The sequence below is a fragment of the Drosophila yakuba genome, chromosome 3R (assembly GCF_016746365.2).
Source record: "Drosophila yakuba strain Tai18E2 chromosome 3R, Prin_Dyak_Tai18E2_2.1, whole genome shotgun sequence".
NCBI classification, from domain to species: domain Eukaryota; kingdom Metazoa; phylum Arthropoda; class Insecta; order Diptera; family Drosophilidae; genus Drosophila; species Drosophila yakuba.
In genome coordinates, this window is record NC_052530.2 from 3,802,211 (window position 1) to 3,820,537 (window position 18,327).

The 18,327-nt window shown below is 42.4% G+C and overlaps 3 protein-coding genes across 12 annotated transcripts in view; 1 reads left to right on the forward strand and 2 right to left on the reverse strand.

Annotated features, from left to right (window-relative positions):
- On the reverse strand, positions 1-14,683 carry LOC6535418 (glutamate [NMDA] receptor subunit 1). Of its 2 annotated transcripts, none has more exons than XM_015191659.3 (15): positions 14,534-14,683; positions 7,126-7,392; positions 6,932-7,054; positions 5,381-5,605; positions 5,072-5,274; positions 3,762-3,927; positions 3,591-3,696; positions 3,358-3,518; positions 3,080-3,296; positions 2,753-2,948; positions 2,483-2,695; positions 1,886-2,314; positions 883-1,055; positions 572-828; positions 1-516 (listed from the first exon to the last, which is right to left on the reverse strand). In XM_015191659.3, the coding sequence occupies exons 2-15, from the start codon at positions 7,300-7,302 to the stop codon at positions 169-171; spliced, it is 2,994 nt and encodes a 997-aa protein (XP_015047145.1). In that variant the 5' UTR covers positions 7,303-7,392; positions 14,534-14,683; the 3' UTR covers positions 1-168. The 2 variants fall into 2 exon arrangements, with proteins under 2 accessions (XP_015047145.1, XP_015047146.1); XM_015191660.3 differs by lacking the exon at positions 14,534-14,683 and adding an exon at positions 14,148-14,285.
- The window catches only part of LOC6535420 (inositol 1,4,5-trisphosphate receptor), a 22,563-nt gene continuing 12,274 nt past the window's right edge, over positions 8,039-18,327 (forward strand). For 2 of the 8 annotated variants that reach the window (XM_039376313.2, XM_039376314.2), the window contains exon 1: positions 16,006-18,247. The gene's annotated coding sequence lies outside the window, so the exon portion shown is untranslated. Of the gene's footprint in view, positions 8,706-16,005; positions 18,248-18,327 lie in introns of those variants that run through there. The other 6 variants (XM_039376309.2, XM_039376308.2, XM_039376310.2 and 3 more) reach the window with 6 other exon arrangements.
- LOC120321953 lies at positions 13,774-14,271 on the reverse strand. Of its 2 annotated transcripts, none has more exons than XM_039376317.1 (2): positions 14,148-14,271; positions 13,774-14,091 (listed from the first exon to the last, which is right to left on the reverse strand). In XM_039376317.1, the coding sequence occupies exons 1-2, from the start codon at positions 14,161-14,163 to the stop codon at positions 13,841-13,843; spliced, it is 267 nt and encodes an 88-aa protein (XP_039232251.1). In that variant the 5' UTR covers positions 14,164-14,271; the 3' UTR covers positions 13,774-13,840. The 2 variants fall into 2 exon arrangements, with proteins under 2 accessions (XP_039232251.1, XP_039232252.1); XM_039376318.1 differs by having other exon boundaries at positions 13,774-14,088; positions 14,148-14,252.

Sequence of the window (18,327 nt, forward strand, 5' to 3'; positions counted from 1 at the left end):
TAAGATTTAACTAATCGAATTGCTAATTGTCCTTTTGGTCCTGTCCATTTCTTTCAGCGATAACAATCAATTTGCTATAAATAAATTCTCCTTATCTGGCAATCGCCATAAGGTAAGCTATGATAACTCTTGATTTCCAAGTTCTAGCTGCTTTGCCAAAATGTTAACTTAAACAACCAGATGCGATACATCGCTGGTGTATCCGGGCGAGTAGCGAGGGGGCAGGACACTCTGCTGGGGCCGTGTCTTGCCCAGCATGGGCATGGGCATTCCCGGCTGGTTGGTGGCAATCACCTTCGGACTCTGGCCAGGCTTGCCCAGTTCGTAGGGCCGACGGATGCGAAGCACGTCGGCCGCGTCTCCTGGCCAGGCTCTCTCCGGTCCCAATCGCTGACCGAGGCGAGGATAGCGGCGCTTGTCCACTGCCAGACTGATGGTGCCCGGGGCATGGGTGGAGTTCAAGCCCACGTTGTACTGTCGTTGCATCGCAAGGGAGGCACGAATAGTCTTTCGTTTCTGGGAAGATAAGTAATGGCCTATTGCTCTTGTTAAGAATGTGTTGAGTACCTACCTCTATGGTGCCCCGCCACTTGTCCGCCGCATGTCGGGCAATGTCCAGGCGCTTCTGCTTCTTGACCTGGTGCTTCTTGTAGATGACCTCGATGATGATGAGGCCCACGCCGCCGGCAATGCCCACACCCACCAGTATGAACACTCCCGCCATGTTTTTAAGACCCAGAGTGTTGGGCGTCTTCTCAAAAAGCTCGCAGTTTTGCTGGACGTGCCCGTGAAATATCCACTGTTTGTCCAGTTTTTCCATAAACCCGCCTGAAAAAAGTCATAAGATGCCTTTCAATGATACAATGTATGTGTAACTCATACTTTCGTGGAATTCCAAGATAGCTAGCGTGACCGCATCCGTCCAGGGAGAACCCTTTTGGAGTCCAATCCCGTAACCACTTCGTCCGAACAGCTCTCCGGCAGTAACCAGTTCACAATCCTTCGAGGCTTCGTACTCCAGGCGAGATGAGTCCCAGATGAAGGCCATAAGCTTGCTGTGGACGTAATCGAACGTTATTGTTATTGCTTGTACTGTATGGATCGGGATGGGGTTCAACATGTAGAAAGAAATGTTTAAGAAACTAGAAAGATAGGGTAGCTTCGTTGGCCGAAACTTCAAAGATGCTTCAAAGGATACTATCCCTATCAAAACTATACAAAAATAGCTTTTACTAATTCGTTACAGATGGCTTTTGTGCACACTTTTACATAGCGATCGGCTTATAGCTATTTTCCCGAGTATGTTCCCAAAATCCCAAAGTTCATGCGGACGGACAGACAGACAGATCGAATCGCCTATTACCTATCAGTTATTTTTCAACCAATCTAGTACAACGGGTTAATACAACTACAGATATATAATATGTAACTAATTAAGTTAAACAAAATAATAAAAAATCAGTTGTATTGTAACACTTGGCAATTATTAGGTATTTTTTGAAAAGACCAATAAAAATTCGATATTAATATACCCCACTTTCAAAACGATCTGCGAGGACTTCAGACATAAAGATGCTACGATATGGAAATTCAATATCGTATAAGTGCGGATAATAAGGAGGCAAAACCAACACAAACACTAACGATTACAAATCATATATCATATCTAATAGATCGAAACAGAGAGTGAGAGAGCAAGAGAGATAGAGAGACAGACAAAGATAGAGACAGTGGCGTTAGGTGGACTAAATCGAACTGAAGGTGGCATATTGGAGAGTGAGTAAAAGTAGTTGTATAGTTGTAGTCTGGTTCTGGAAGGTGGTGCCATGACATGCGATGCTACGCTCAGCTACGATAAGGATCGGCGGCCTGATGCAATCGTTACCCCTTCTTCACATCCTGAATAGCCTGCTCGGCGGTGGCGTAGTTATTGGCCTCCATGGTGCGGTACATGTTGGAGAGCTCCACTTGGCGACGGAAGTACATGTCCACGGAGGAGCCCTTGACGGTGGCGCAGGTTAGGTTTTCCATAGTGTTTCGCAGCCGGGCGTCATTGATGCCGCTTAGCTTGGTCTTGGGACGCTCCAGCACGAGGAAGGCGGCGAGGTTGGCGGTGTACGAGGCAACGATGATCATGGCAAATCCGGCCCATACCATACCCAGCACCCGGGCGGAGAAGCTGCGGGGCGTGCCCTCGCCTATCCCGCTGTTTAGCAGGACTCCCCAGGCAAACCACACCGCGGAGCTGAGGTTAAGGGCTTTCTCCTCGTTGCTGTCTGAGTGCGAGAGCTTGAAGCGTCCGAACGGCGAGAATCTGAGTTCGAAAATTTGGAATTGGAAACGTGTGGTTAATAGGATCCGGATCTCCAGTCCAGGCGAGGTTTAGCTGCCATTCAACCGTCCAATGCAGCAGCCCTCTACTTTGCTTCACTTTAGCTTGGGTGGGTGTTTGGGAGATGGGTTTACCCTAGGATTCACTCACCTGTCCAGCAGGTAGAGCACGAGCGCCACAACATGGACCGACACCATTACCAAGATCCATAGCGTGTTACTAAACGGCTGCAAGAAAGACACGAGAGTACTCGATCGTGACGGTTTCTTCTCGAGTATTGTAATGCCTTGGTATTTGAATGGCTTCGAGAATTCAATGTACTCGGCACGCTCCGGATTGATGGTTAGTGGTGCCACGATCATGCTAAATGGAAGTCCTATTAGTAGAAGTCGCATGCTGGCAAATCCCGCATGAGCTTACTCGGCACGTTCGTTGACCAGCTCCCCGATGAGGCCTGTCCACTCCTTGCGCAGCGTCATCGCTCCCGTGCTGTTCCGCAGGATGTAGTGCCCGAACTGCCCATCCGGCGAAAGGGCTAGGTCGTAGGTGAAGTTGATCCGCTTGGACAGCTCGATAAGCAGGTCAATGCAATAGCCGCGGCAGCAAAACTCGTTGGCTGTCGGCGGAAAGGGTAAGTTTATATAAATTAACTTATGCAACTGATATTTAATAAACAAACAATTAAGAAGTATACATTTTTTCTTGTAGACCTGTTTAATGAGTTTAATGAGGAGTTGAAGCACCCACCTGTGGCATCCGAATTGTTGAACAGCGGACATGGACGCTCATCCGGCTCACACCGAAACTCATCGTCGCCCATGCGCCGCACGTAGACAAAGGGCTTTTCCTCGATGGTCAGCAGCTTTAAATGGGTGGGAATCATGATGCCCTCTGGCTTCCGGCGCTGCTTCCCCGGCCAAATGATCTCGCTGTCGTTTATCCTCATCCTCATCTTGGCCCGCATCTGTTAGTTATTTTAAAGGGATCACGTCTTGATAACTTAGAAAATACAAGAAGTAACCTACACTGTCGTAGCTGAACTTTCCAACCACGTGCTTTTTCTGCTGCTCCCGAATGTTGATCACATCATAGCCGGCGTAGATCCGATCACCATTGTCATCGAAGGCAACCTGACCCGTTTCGCCGGTGATATTACGGCTCTTGAGGTACTGAAACAGCCGCTTGCCTGTCAGATGTTAGGGATGATATAAACTTTAAAACACCATGACCACATCAAAGTACCATAAAGATTACGAACCCGATTCCCAGTTCACAGCCGAATCGCCGCAATCCTTGGGAGCCTCAGCAATGGTCTCGTTGGAAATCATCTCCTTGATGGCCGACGCCAATACGTAAACGCTGTCCTGTTGGTTACCAAAAATAGCACTTAGCACTTACTAAGAATCTTAGGAGCAGAAGGAGCTCTTACCCTGATGTGTCCCTTGTCACTGTGGGCGTGCTCCAGCTGGAGACCCAGCACTCCGTCCGGAGTGTTGTTGGAGAACAGCGCCTGCTCCGTCACAATCCACACATGACCCTCTCCAGTCATATTGTATTCCCCGGCATCGCGGAAGATTACCTGGGCATCCTCCGTGCTGCGGATGAATGTGAAATACACAAAAAAACCATGGAAATTATAATGTCGGAATTCCATACATGATTTGTATAGACTTGCTGGATTTGTATCGTACACTAAAGTATTCCAAAAATTCGTTCACACGATACGTATTTGAACATTAAATTTTAACCAATAGAAATCACAAGCTGTGCTAATTAACCAGCGAACCTTTTTTTTTTTTTGATTTGCAAATAGTTATTGTTATATCCATAGATAGACCTTAGCAAACTCTGTTTATCATTTGCTAACCAAGAAAACATCCCACGCATAATATTCATTTAATAATAGTAATAATAAAAATACGTAAACGGATAGAACATCGTTGCCTCCTTTTGATAAAAAGCAGAAACGACCAGTTGCTTAGTCAAAGGCACTCGCATGCTGGAATTTGATCTTAGTAATCTTGTGTACGCCGCTTTTCCATTGACAATAATTTACGGAGCACAACAAAAAAACTTTATTGTGAATTGACAATTGACTGATGGGCTTCAAAATAAAACAAGACAGAACGCTACAGTCGAGTTCCCCGACTATCTGAAATTTACAAGACTAACAAAAATGTGAAAAAATATGACAATTTTTTTCATAAGTGTGGGCGTGACAACTTTTGTGCGGCTTGTGGGCGTTAGACTGGGCGTAGCAACATGAATCGACAAACTTGCGCTGCGTCTATTTCACTGAAGTCTACATGTGAGTCTCAACTTTTTAGCTTTTACAGTTCCTGAGATCTCGACGTTCATACGGACGGACAGACAGACGGACAAACGGACGGACAGACGGACATGGCCTGATCGACTCGCTTAGTTGTGCCTGTTACATACTTTTAAGCCAATCTAACCAATCCCTTTTACTCTACGATTAACGGGTAGTATTAAACAGTTATCCGAAGTAGGTAATGCGTCTGCAATGCAGCTGCAATAGTTAACTGGCATGTCTTACATATAATTTCCATCCGACATTAAACCTTTAAGGCATTAAATCATTTAGGACTCTTAGGATTCGAAAGCTTGTACACAAGCTTATGAATTTAATTAAGTATCGTTTCTTGGTAAAGAAAAACTATGTTCGGTGAACGGCAACAAAATCGAACGAGATTTCTGACTCGAGTTAGAGGAACTCACCTGGCGTACATCAGGTAGACCCTGGACTGGGCGGTCTTCATGTCGATGAGGTGTTCGGTGAAGCTCTCCAGCTTGGGCTCGAACTCGACAATCAGCTCCACGGTGGCACGCACATCCACGTCGTCGTAGTAGGTCTGGGAAGTGGTCTGAAAACGACCCAGGATGGCCCGACCATCCGTGTCGGAGCTGTGGATAATGATAACCTGTCGCCAGTGGAGCAGATAACGGAATAACTTAATAAGTCAATAATTCAAATTTGGGAGCAGCCTTTCAGGTGGCAGATGCCAACTCGGAGACCCTGGAACCTACCTTCGTGTACGCAAAGTGGCTGAGCATCTCCAGCCAGACATCCGCTTGGTGGTAGTAAGGGGGCACCGTCCGCAGGAAGGAGACGTGGATGTTCTTGTCGGAGAAGGCCGCGTCCCGCGAGGAGATGCCAATGACGGGAATTGAATAGAATCCGCTTGTATAACTCACGGCCGCCGGCGACAAATCACCTGAGGTTTGCTCATGCGAAACGACTACGGCGTACACCTGCGGATGGAAAAGAAAAGGGTGCCGGGAAGTGGAAGAAGGGGACGGGGACGGGGACGGGGACGGGGACGGGTGACGGAGTACAAAATCAGTGGAAATAAGCAATGAAGGGAGGATGCCAAAGGGAAGGACTACTGGCAATGGGTCGATGTGGGCGGAAGTGTAAATGGCGCCGAGATGTAAATGAAGGTGTGAATTGTGAATCCGCATAAACAGACATTAGTTGACTTCAAACAAATCTCTAATACATGTAAATGAATTTCCGAATCCTACAGTTTCGAAACGCACTTTTCACATCTTCCATTCCATGAAGTCAATGGCAGTTCATTTGTTTATCTGGGTAATAAAAGGTTGGCAGTGGACGCGCATTTTGGGTACTGACATGATAAATTCATCCTTACATTTATGATGACAAACGATGACACCCCGAAACAGATATTGATTTGGACCTGGTCCAGTGGGCGTGAATGGTCTGCTTAGGATGGCCACCCCAATAAACAGACGCTCATGAGAAATGTGGTATAAGATTTGAAATGTGATGGATGGAATCCTAAGATAACCAATATGGCTTGCCAACCAGTTTGCCGGAAATTGGCTGAAAAAAGTGTTTCAGCTTTCAGTGACGCAGTTTTGAACTGATGGGTGCATTGCACTTTAAGAGCTAAAATGCTTTTTGTCATTCGGATTTTTCGGACACTCTTTGTGCATGACAGCGATAATTTATTGCACGAGAATCCAGTTTGTGAGAAGGCCTGTATGTTGAGTTGATTGATTGCACAGTGCGTTACGATTAAAAACCACATTTCATTTGAATAGATCTTTAAGTTTTTAACCAGAAGTTTGTAATCGAATAAACTAAATAATTGATATTATTTAAAAGAAGTGACCAGTGACTACTGTCTACATTCAAACTTGACAGCATTAATATTAAAAAACATTATAAAGCACTAAGCTTAAACAGACCATGAATAATACATTTTTGACAGCTTTTTTCTCTTTGGAAATGTTCAAATAAATCTCAGCTTGCTAATAGCTCGAACTTGCTAACCTGTTACATAAGAACTAAAAGTAAAGTGTCATATTTATATTTCAATTTGCACACTTAAGCATTCTTTCGCTCTAAGAGTTCCAGTTGATTAGCTTATGGATATTGAAATCTGCTGGCGTATTACCGTTCGTCATTATCCTGTTTCCGAGTCTTTTCTCCTTGAATCATGGAAACGAATCGGATCAGGTCGGGTTAAATATCTACACACAGATTTTGTGTAATTAAAGCGATGGTGAGGTCGGAAATGAACAGGCAATTGCATTTGGACACCGACTTACCCGATTCTCGATTAGCTTGTCGCACACATTAAAGACGGTCTTGATAGGATTCTTATCCATGCGGATGGTCTTATCATAGTAGGTGACCTTCCGCGGCACATACTGCTGATCGAAGTTGAGGTGCTGTAGTTTGATTGGAAACAGTGATTATCGCATTTAGATATTTGGAGAATCTAGTTAGTCAATGGGCTTGCCTTTATAGTGGTGCTAAAGTGCTCCTCGCTGTCGGAATTGCTCAGTACGCCGCCGATGTTGTACGTCGAGGGATTATCCGAGGCAGTGTGCCTCTGGGCGGCATCAATTGGCGCCACCAGAAGAACAATGGTGAGCCCCAACAATGGCCAACAAAAAACAAACCCAGCGACAGCCATTTTGCGAAATTCTATAGTTTTTGGGGGAGGATAAACGAGGTGTATTGTGCGACGATTTCAATGGATTCTCAAGCAAACATCCAGCATTTTCTGCAGGTAAAAAAGTTGAAATACCAATATTAATGTCATTATCCTTTTTCCCATACAGCAAGGCTATTTCTAAAATACCAGATTTCTTAAAGTTACCCCAATTCAAATTTTTGTATCCGCATTGCTTAAAGGGCTTGACTTTAAAAGCGCGGCATGTTATGAAGACTTCGAAGCTGCCAGATCGCGGAAAATTGAATATAAAGATCGTTGGGGTGACCATTTCATCATATAAAACCAAATATTTGTTGGAAGCCCCTGTCGCTTTATTAAAATGTCAGTAAGTAAAATTGATCAAATGTATTTCAAGCTGCAGATGCGGGTAGGCTTGTCAACATTTAATAAGTAATATTTACTTCGTTTCAAAAAGATATCTTGTTGCTGCTATGCTAACATTACGATGTTGGTATATATAGTTTTGTATGTAAGCAATTTTCCGTGCTCTCCCAGCTAATGTATTATCCGAATTTTAGGCACATATTGATACCCTTTCTTATCTATGGTAGATGCAATTGACTAGCTCAAAACAATAATTCTATATATCTGTAATAAAAGAGTTCAAATCCAAATTATTTACGGTAGTACTTTTCGCGCGGTCACACTAATTGATCATATGGTGAGGCGGCTATCAAGCACTTGTTGCTCGACCGCGCTTTCAGTCGGACGTGTTTTTTCTGTGGTTTGTTCGCGTCGGTCCGTCTTATCTGCGCTGCGCTGGCACTTCGTTGGAGTGAGGGAGACGGAGGAGCTGAGCGGTACGGTACACGACGTCGCGCATGACGCGGCGCCCTGGAAAATTGCATTTTCGTACGCTTCGAGAGGGTAATTTGCCCGAAATGCTGGCCAATTTGTTGGCCTGAACGCCACGGGCGTGTGTGAGAAAAGTGCGTAGAAATCGTTTTGTTTGCTTGTGCTGCTGCTGCGCTGCGACTTCGCTGCTAGAGTGTGTTCCAATTGTTGACGTTTCGCATGCTGTATCTCTTTCTCATAACCGGAATTGTTTGCCGCTGCTTTTGCCGACGTCGCGACGTCGCTGCCACGGCATTGTTATTGTTATTGTGTGCTGATTTTGCCGCTCTTCTTATTCTTCCTCGCTGTATTCCCACTTATTCTTATTCTCTCTCTTTTCCTCGGCTGAGTGCGCGCACTCAAGGTGAAAATATATACAGTTCTTTCGAGTGCCCGCGAGTGTTTACATTTTTATAAAATAAATATAAAGTCAAATTCGATTTATGATCGTCGTCTATTGTCGGATGATTCAATACCAATCTCAATACATTGCCGCATTTCTACAAGGGATATTTTCACATTCTGCGGTGAGTATTCCACGACAACGATAACCTGTTGCCAATCGAGCACAGTTACTGGTTTTTCTGGTTCCCAAAGGGCTTGCCGCCCATTTAAGTAGGTCATAAGGCAGTAAGCCTATCGAGAACACACCGATAGGCTAATTACCGCGATAGCTATTATCTAGCAGTCACGGCCTCGCTTTTCGGTTTGATTTGATTTTGATTTCGCTCTTGCCTCCGCTTTCGCAGAATAATTGAAAGTATATCAAAGCGAAAGGGCAAGAAATCCGCTGAGATTCAATTACGTTGCAGTGGCAGTTGCAAGACGAGGCCGCAACCACTTCTTTCTTACTCAAAAAGAAAAATAAAGGAAAAAATATAAATCCAACTGATTTATCAGGGGATAGAGGCGGCCCTGCACTGTGCTCTAAAAGTCGGGAGATAAATATCATATTAAATATACTATCAATAGATCAATCTTTAGTGTTTCATACCAGAAATAAACAACATATACATACCAGAAGAACCATAAACTAAATATTTTTCACTTTATAACTCCAGTCATAAACTACAAAAAATATGGGGGGCAGTGCCTAGCCTTTTTGGAATTATAATAGAGGGTGGCTAACGTAACCCAATACAAAAAAGTCAAACCAAATATCTTTCTACGTTCTATATTTATTCATTTTCGGCCGAAAAAGTGGTAAATTTTCCCACAGTGCACTGGATATGGTTTTCAAAGTAGCATACTTACAGAACTGTATTTTGGGATTCACATTTGTATATGTTACTTAGCCAAGCTAAATAAATCCTTAACTAAATCGGTCATAACTACCAAAATTCTAATGTTGATTTCAACTAAAACATTTCTATATACCTAATGCTTAAAAAATTGTTTTGTGGTGATTAGGGTTGCTTGTTGTTATACGAAAACTGTTTAAATGAATTTATTTAAGAAATATATAATAAATATATAAATATAATTAAGAAATGACTAAGCAATATAGTCATACTTTTAATTTGCATTTGTTCATAGTAATATCACTGTTTTATACCCGTCACTCGGTGGTAAGGAAAAGGGGTATACCGGAGTCGTTGCAAAATATGTAACAGGCAGAAGGAAACGTTTTATATGGGGTTTTTAAGGTTTTTTTTCAATAATGACATCTGTCGAGTGCTTTATGTTTAGTTTGGTTTGGCAATTCACGATGAATAGGTTAACAGCTGAGCAGCGATACCAAATAGTTGAATTTTTATTCGAAAATCAGAAGTAGTCTGTGAAAGTTCACCGCTTGCTTCGCTCGTTTTGTGGTGCTCCTGATCGGCCATCAATTCAGACTGTGCGCAATACTATCGTGTAGTTTCGCACCCAATTCACTATTTTGGACCTCCGGCCACCGACTAGACTTCGCAGAGTGCGCACTAAAAAAAATATTGCGGCGGTTGAGGCCAGTGTAACAGAAGTCCCAAAAGCACCAATTCGTCACCGTGCGCAGAAGTTACAGTTCTGCCCATCGACATAGTGAAAAATCATTCGCAAATATTTGGGTCTCAAGCCATACAAAATTCAGCTTGATGCTTGAAAAAGTGGTCGAAAAACTCACGTGGCGGTCGTTTGCCTGAAGTTATATTCAAACATTAATGCCATCGAATTATCTTTGTAACAAAAAAATCTGCTCTCTACCGTACCGTAACCTGTGAATTTTTTTTTTCAATTTTAAAACATAAAGCTCCGAAAAAAAAGAGAAAATGCGACTAGAGCATTACGCTATGAGTAACGGGTATAAACACACTGTATATTCTTGATCAAGCCGTTACCGTGTTCGTACCTCTGGACGTCCATATGAATGTCAAGGTTTCAGGAACTATAAAAGCTAGAAAGTTAAGATTCTAGTGACTGATTATGATGTGCGTGTTTGATTTACAAACACTTAGATTTTAGATTTTTTTTAAATTAATCAATTTTTATACCCGCAGATTAAAAGGGTATACTAGATTCGTTGACAGGTATGTAACAGATAGAAAGAAGCGTTTCCGACCATATAATATATTCTTGATTTCTTGAAATTCTTGATTCTTGAAATTTTTTGATATTTTTCATTTTTTGCGACGCATACTCTAACGCCCATAAACCGCCAAAAACTGTAAGGGCTGAATTCTCTCCTACGCACTTCCATTAGCTTAGTAACGGGTATCAGATAGTCGGGGGTCCCAAGTGGAGGGTCAACAAATTGGACATGTTGAGCCTGCTGCATAGGTTGATTTTCATTTAACTGCCTGGGTTAAAAATATTGCCTTTTATGGCAAAAGTGCTCTTTGGCCTCATTTTTTTTTTTTTTGAATTGGCACTTGGGTTCTTCTGGGTTTTCATTTAATCATGATTGGGTTAATGGTTAAATTATTTTCACAATATAATATATGCATTGTCCAACAAATTACTTTCTTATAAAAGTGGAGGGACAAATAGATAGTAAGTTTCGTTTATTAAAGATAACTAGTCAATTAAGAAGTAATTTGCAAGTTGTTTGATCAACAGGCTAGAAAATTTACATATTCCTATTTTGAAACGCTAGTGCGCAACAGTATTTAATTGTAGTTTTATTTTTTTGGGCAGTTATTAAATAAGAAAGTTGGCACTTAACAGCTATATCCTTTTTAATAACAAGCACCTAAAATGAAATCAATCATTATTTGAAAACCTAAAAAATGTGCAGAATGATTTTGTTATTCATATGAAGTTGAAACCCCTGTTTTAACTCAATTTATACAAAATGTGCAAAGCCCACTTGGCTGCAATTAAAGAGAGTGTTTGTGTTCGGATGCAGAGGTCGGGTGTTATCAATGAAGCGGACTGAATGAGGAGCCGAGTGCTGTCATCAGCGCCAGTCGAGTGTCAGTGTGTGCCTGTGTATCTGTGTGCTGCAGGTTTTTTTCTGCCCAGGTGAGCCGAGGTCTCTTAGCTTTTCAATAGCTTTGAGCCACCAGACAGGGCCCAGACCTTTATTGAAAGGCCGAATTGCTGAAAAGGACGTTCAGCACGTGTGCCCTGCTCCTCATTACTCATGATAAATGATTCTTAAAGGATTCTTACTTTACCCGCACTTCCCCGTTCTGCTGCTCTCATATTCTATTAATCCCCATAAATAGTTGATTAGACCTCCACAGTTTAAAAGCTTCCAGCATACATATGGCTGAACAGCGCACAAAATTTCCCCAAGGAAATGTGCTACTTTCTTTTTTGTTGAAGCTAACACAATTCCCAAATTAAACATTTAATATATACTGTCAGCTATGTGTAAAATAAATCGTATATATCTCATTAGACACGGGTTATACTTTCGACAAGGTTTCTTATGAATTTCACACTTCGATTTGCTCGCCATTCGAATTTTTGCACGTCCATTGATACAGCAGGTATTAGGGTATTCGCGATGTAACGTCGCCATTTTAAATGTAATTGAATTTAATATTTGCTTTATAAATTAACGATTAGAATTAAAACATTAGTTGTAACATATACAAGGGACGTGAAATCTATCGAAAGGTTTTGAACTTATGTAAATCGAAAATATTTAGCAATATAAACAGGCAGATTACTGGTTCTGTGAGATTTATAGGCTAAGTATTGCATGTTTATTGCATTTACATGCAGAAACTATAACACCTTACGATTTGAAAGGGCATTCTAACTTCTGCAGAGCCTCAGTGAGGATTTCCCTCGTGAAAATTTTCCTTGTGAGATTTTCCCTCGTTTGTTCAACTATTTAACATAGCGAACGTGCTACGTCCGGCATTTTATTTAATTTTCGTGTTGGTGCAGAGTGTGCGGGGATTGCAGATTGCTGGTGTGGTGCTGGTGCATAGGGATTTGTGTGACGAGGAGGACGGAGCAGTTGGGGGAACCGGGGGCGGGGGCGGTGGTTTCACCAGCTCCAGTGTAATTCGAACTGGCAAGCTCGGCGGCGGCTCGCATTTGATCATGCCTCGTTAAAATACTTGCAGCGGTTTTCGAACTTGGGATCCAGCGACACGCAGGTAGCGGTTCCAAACAGCAAAAGTTGCCAATGAACATGCAACCACAATAGGGGTTCAGATTGTTTGACTCCGCCGTAAATCGGTTAGAGCTCAATTGGGACTATATTGATCGGTTCGCCGAGCGAATGGCCGAGTAATTTCTCCCGCTGGCCAATTCAAGATAATTTAATTTGCCCTCCGTAGACGGGAATTGTTTTATGTGCGATCCGACAGGCAGAAAAACTCTCCAAGGACTCGACCGCAGACAAAAGCTTCGATAAAAAGGTCCAAAACTTTGAGCCAAACACTGTCGCCCTTAGCCCTTCGCCCGCCTCGTTCGCATTCACGCCCTGTTTCTATGACCTTTATCCCTTTAGCTTCTGCCCATGCCAATTCAGTCCTGCCACTTTTCCATTTAACGGGAAACCCATCTGAGCCAATAAGCAAGTCGAAGAAGTCCCTTCTCCGCCTGGCAGCTCCGACATTCGTGGCCCATTGTGTGCGATTCCCATTTTATATTTTGTGTACTTTGCAGCATCTCTTCGTAGGCAATTTTCGGGGGCATTTTTCACACACGAATTGCCAAACAGATGTACGAAAGCGTGTTGGATCTTTCAATGCACGATTTTAAGCATTGCACATTGATGTTGCTCACTACCCCGAATTTCCCATTCGGGTAATCGTTGGTAAGGTGCCTAATGCCCAACAATTCGATGGGCTTGAAAAACTATTTGGATTTAGGACAAAGGAAAGGATTCAAGAAATATTCTTATTTGCTCAACGGACTTTCGAGTTCTTTGGGAGTATTTATATCTCGCTTCTGAGGATGAGGTTTAGATGTAAGATGTTTCCTATCAAATACCCCTTATATTAACAATTTTTCAAATAACTGTGTTAAATATACATTTACCGTATATATTATATTAGATTATCTTATGGTAACGAATTACCATACTGACCATAACTCATTTATGCTCAAATAACTTAGTTATGCTTAAATATTAGGTAGGTGTCAATTAAAAGTCAAAAAGTCAACTAATTGACAAAAATAGGATAATTCTAATGAGTACAAAGTCAATTATTAGAGTGAATATCTTGAAATCTTTAATCAAAAATTAAACAAGTATAGGGAAAGTTTTCCCTCCAGCTCAACTATAGTCGTAATCGTAAATGGGGTCCCTCTCTGTGGTGGTCACATTAGTCTCTATAAGACGGAGCTGCACCTTATCCATAAGGGGGGCAAAGGCATACACACTTAGGATGAATATGAGGAACCCCGTGATGATGAGCAGGACGCAAACGACGACGGAACACACGATACACTGGGCTGTCTGGACGGAATCCATGACAAAATGGCGCGACCACGCCTCAACTGGCAGTGCCGCCACACTAAAAACTACTTGGGGTCGTATGTGGACTTTAGGTCTTGTCCTAATACACATTGCTTTAATTTACCACCGTGGATGTTCATCCCGCATATCCATTTCTTCAGTCCTTGCCTTTGTTGAGATTTCGGGGCATTTAACCAAGTAGTGGTTGGCTATGGCGAGTTAAGTTATGCAAACACTTTGTGTGCCACTCCTTCGGGATGCTTTGCTTTCTCTATTCTTTTTGCGCGCACACACACTCACACACTCACACAAAGAGGAAACTTTTATCCCACGCACACGGTACGAACTTTTATCCCTTTGTTTCACTGGCAATTTTCGGTTGTTTTAAACTGGGTAGAACTAGCGTTAATTCCGTTATTTCTGTTAATTTCGATTCTCTGACATATTTCGCCCAGGCTTAGCTTTCCGTATCGGATTTCACTGGCCCTGCATCAAATTTCGCGTACGTACCGTGGCACCAGACAGCAAGAGCTGTGTTGCCTACTTTTCGACGCTCGCTCAACGCGTCGCCTGGCTTTTTCGCTTTTCCTTCCTAGCTTTTCCGGGGCTGCAAAGGACAACGTGGTGCTTTGCGCGCTGCTCGACTACTGAAAAGGCTCCTAGGCTCCCCTAAAAATCCCTAACTTTTGGGCTTTAAGCTCCCCGAGTGAGCTTTCCAAGCTGGTGCAAAGCTAAGCCACGCCTGCGCAGTCTCATGTAAACAAACGCTCTGCCAGGAGAGCGGCTCTCTGCCTCTGTCTCCCTCTGTCTCGCAGCTGTTTGGCGGCGCACGCGATTGCGGTCAGCTGACTGCCACCGCCCGCTGCGTCGCTGCTACAAAACCAGCAACGACATCGACGTCTGCATCTGTTTGCATGCCAACCACTTGTGGCTGTTTGCTGCGTTGTTTGGCTTTTCCCACGCATGTGACTGAGCCCAAGCTTTTCCTATTTGTTTGACCGTTAGACGCTGATTTACGCACCGGTTAGTCGGTTAACTGATGGCTTTTAGAGCCGTTTGCAATCGTCTGACTGGCTTATATCGCCCAAATTGACAGGCCGATAGCGAACAATCCTCATCCTCATAAGACAATAAATTTGATTACGAAAGTGAGCTAGGTCAGTCCGTTGGCAATAAAATTATAATGGGCAAACTGAAAAAAAACAACGTTAGGGCGTTAGAGTGGGCGTGGCAGCATGGGTCAACAAACTTGCACTGCGTCTATGTCTCTTGAAACTGTAAACTTAAGCTCAACTCTCTAGTTTCCATAGTTCCTGAGAACACGACGTTCACAGACGGACAGACGGACATGAAAAAATGTCAAAACATTTTTCAAAAGTGTGGGCGTTAGAGTGGGCGTGGCAACATGAATCGACAAACTTGCGCTGCTTCTATGTTTCTGGAGTCTGTATGCTAAATCTCAACTTTCTAGCTTTTTGTAGTTCCTTAGATCTCGACGTTCATACGGACGTACAGACGGACGGACAGACGAACATGGCCAGATCGACTCGGCTTTTGATTCTGATCAGGAATATATATACTTTATATGGTCGGAAACGCTTCCTTCGGCCTGTTACATACTTTTCAACAAATTAAGTATACCATTTGATTCTACGAGTAACGGGTATAACTTTTAAATGTATTATCAGTTAATGAAGGCTAACATAAAATTAAGAAACCGGTTATAAGTCTAAAAAAATTAATGTTATTACATGAGGTGTAAGGATAAGTTATTTTTACGCAGCAGCTTAGACTTATAGATAATACACGATATTTGGTCGGGAATTATACTCGTAAACTTGTGTGGTCATAAGTGGTATTTATTCTGAAGAAAACATAATAACCTGAAACTAACATAGCAGGCTAACTTTTATTTTGTGTTAATAACCAACGCATTAGCTTTGGCAGACCGAATCCCTTTACTGCCAGGCCACACTCATCTAAATAAAACAAATTTTAAGAAATGCTCGCAATAGCTACCCAAACGGTGTATTGTTGGAGCCCAGTTTTCGTTGGAGCTGAAAGCGAAAGCCGCACCGACGACCTTGACCTGGTGGAGAATTCGCAATAATGCGCTTTTGCAAAAAGGGAAATCCAAAGCCAAATATGCACAACCCATGTTAAGCAAATGCATTCAAGTGGAGGCACAAAGAAGGGTTTATCAAATGTCCCACTACTAACCCAGCTAATTCGCAGCGCTGATGCGTAAAGCATGTCAAAGGGGCGCGGAAAGGGTTGGCCTAAGGAGAAGCCATAGCCATGAATGAAAAGAAAAGTTGAGCGAAAGTGGACCGGATTCCACTCGAAATGAGAGCGGAAAAGAGGAAAAGCGGAAAAGCTTCTGCAAGCTCAGGGCCAGCTTTTTGGTCTGATTGCGGCGAACTTGGGCCAACATTTTCGCTCCAGCGCTCGGTGTTCGCAGACCGTTTTCGTTTCTCAAAGAATCGCCCCCAGAATCCCCAAAATTAATCATCCCAGCTTGCTTTTTATTAAAGCTCCACGTTTTCTTTTGTTTACGAGATGTCCAAATATTAAAAAGAGAGTGTATGTGCTTGTGGGCCACTTGGTGATTGGTGAGGATGAAAATGTGCACCTGGAAAAACAAAACCCACGGAAACCTGGCTGTCCCAGCTTCCGCATATATAAAAAAAAAAACGAAAAATAGGCAAAATACCTCACACATACTGAGGGCCCTGTGTGTGTATCCACATTTTGAGTGTGATTTTGATTAAAGCGCTTGTTGTCCTATAAGTTTTGAGTAAATTCGATTTAATTGCCGAGCACCCGTGGTCAATGGCGGGCCACGGATTTGGTTTATTGTGATTAAAACGTAATTGCTTTGTTGGCAAACAGATTATGGCGTCATCTGTAGAATGTGAAAATCCTCCGCGCCCCAAGAATCAATTCATTGAAATGGCTGACGAGGTGGCACAGCCGCCTCCCTTTCATCCGAATTCCATGGTCCTTGTCGTAAAAGGTGGAGGTTCTTGTTTCCTGCCTTCGCTCAGCTGCTTCCTTCCATCACTACTAACGAGATGATCATATATGAGCAGATGGGTGTGCCACGCTGGTCTGACAGCCGGATAACGTTGAAGTTATAAATTTCTCATTTCCTCAGGATAAGTAGTGTTTTTGGCAGAATTCTCGAGGTTGTAATCCCTGTGTTAACTGAAGCTTGGGACGGAATTTCGGTAATTGTTATGTCAATCAATCAATAACCTGGGACCACACAGCAATCAAATGGGTTCTTCCCTCAAGCATGTGTTCTGCTTATTAGTATGCTCATAAAGTTTCCACATAAACCGATCTAATCACCAGAGACCAATATATTGAAACAATAACAAATGAGGAATAAATAAGTCGTTGCAATATTCCAGAAAGAAGATAGCCGGCCCAGAAATAAACAAATAAGTAAACTTCAATCGGCATTTAAATCATCAAAATAAAATAAACAGTATAACAATTTTTATTTAACATATATATGTCATATATTTGACGAGTTTGACTATTGGTCCTGATTAATAATAGCATATAGCTGTATATAGTCGAATACGGTTCCTTCTGTCTGTTACAAACTTTTCAACAAATCTAGTATACCCTTTTACTCTACGAGTAACGGGTATAAATATCTTAATTGCTCAAACGTTTTCTAAGCTCAAAGTTATATGCTTTGCTTCCATGTAACTTGTCAAACAATGAAAGCATTTTTTTTCATTTAATATTCAAAAGTACATTCGTATTTGTTGCTGCCATTCGCGGTACAACCATTATAGGAAGACAGCAAAGAGGAAATAATAAATAAAATCGTCAAATGTGACAAATTTCGTGGGTACACCCAGAACCTTCAGGAGTAATGTTTATTAGAAGTATTAGGCAGTCGACTTGATATCTCGGCCAGTGGAAATATTGCCCATACGGCAGGGTGTCCCACGATATACAGTAATATCAAGTGATTTACCGACTTTTCATACATATTCCCTATAAACTATTAGTTCCTGTAACTTTGTTTCACATTTTATATTTTCATTTTCCCTTCACTTCTTTCATTTTAAATTCAAAGTAGTTAAAAATAAGCGGTGTGGCTAGTAATTGGTCTAATTAATGAACTACTGGAATTGGATTATTTTTGAAAATACTTATGAGCTCTACTTGGATTCCTCTCTGACAGTACGGTGCGTGTCGTCAGTACGTAAACCAATAGGCATCGCTTTCTAATTCCCATATACACCGTAAATGACAAATTGGCAAATAAATTACCTAATCTA

Bases quoted from the DNA above. Each gene is read 5' to 3' on its own strand.
- LOC6535418 (XM_015191659.3), bottom strand. From the start codon at position 7,302: ATGGCTGTCGCTGGGTTTGTTTTTTGTTGGCCATTGTTGGGGCTCACC. The intron at 5,606-6,931 runs GTAAGTCGGTGT...TTCCATCCGCAG, and splicing joins ACAAGCTAATCGAGAATCGG to GTGTACGCCGTAGTCGTTTC. The intron at 3,928-5,071 runs GTGAGTTCCTCT...ATTCATCCGCAG, and splicing joins GTCTACCTGATGTACGCCAG to CACGGAGGATGCCCAGGTAA.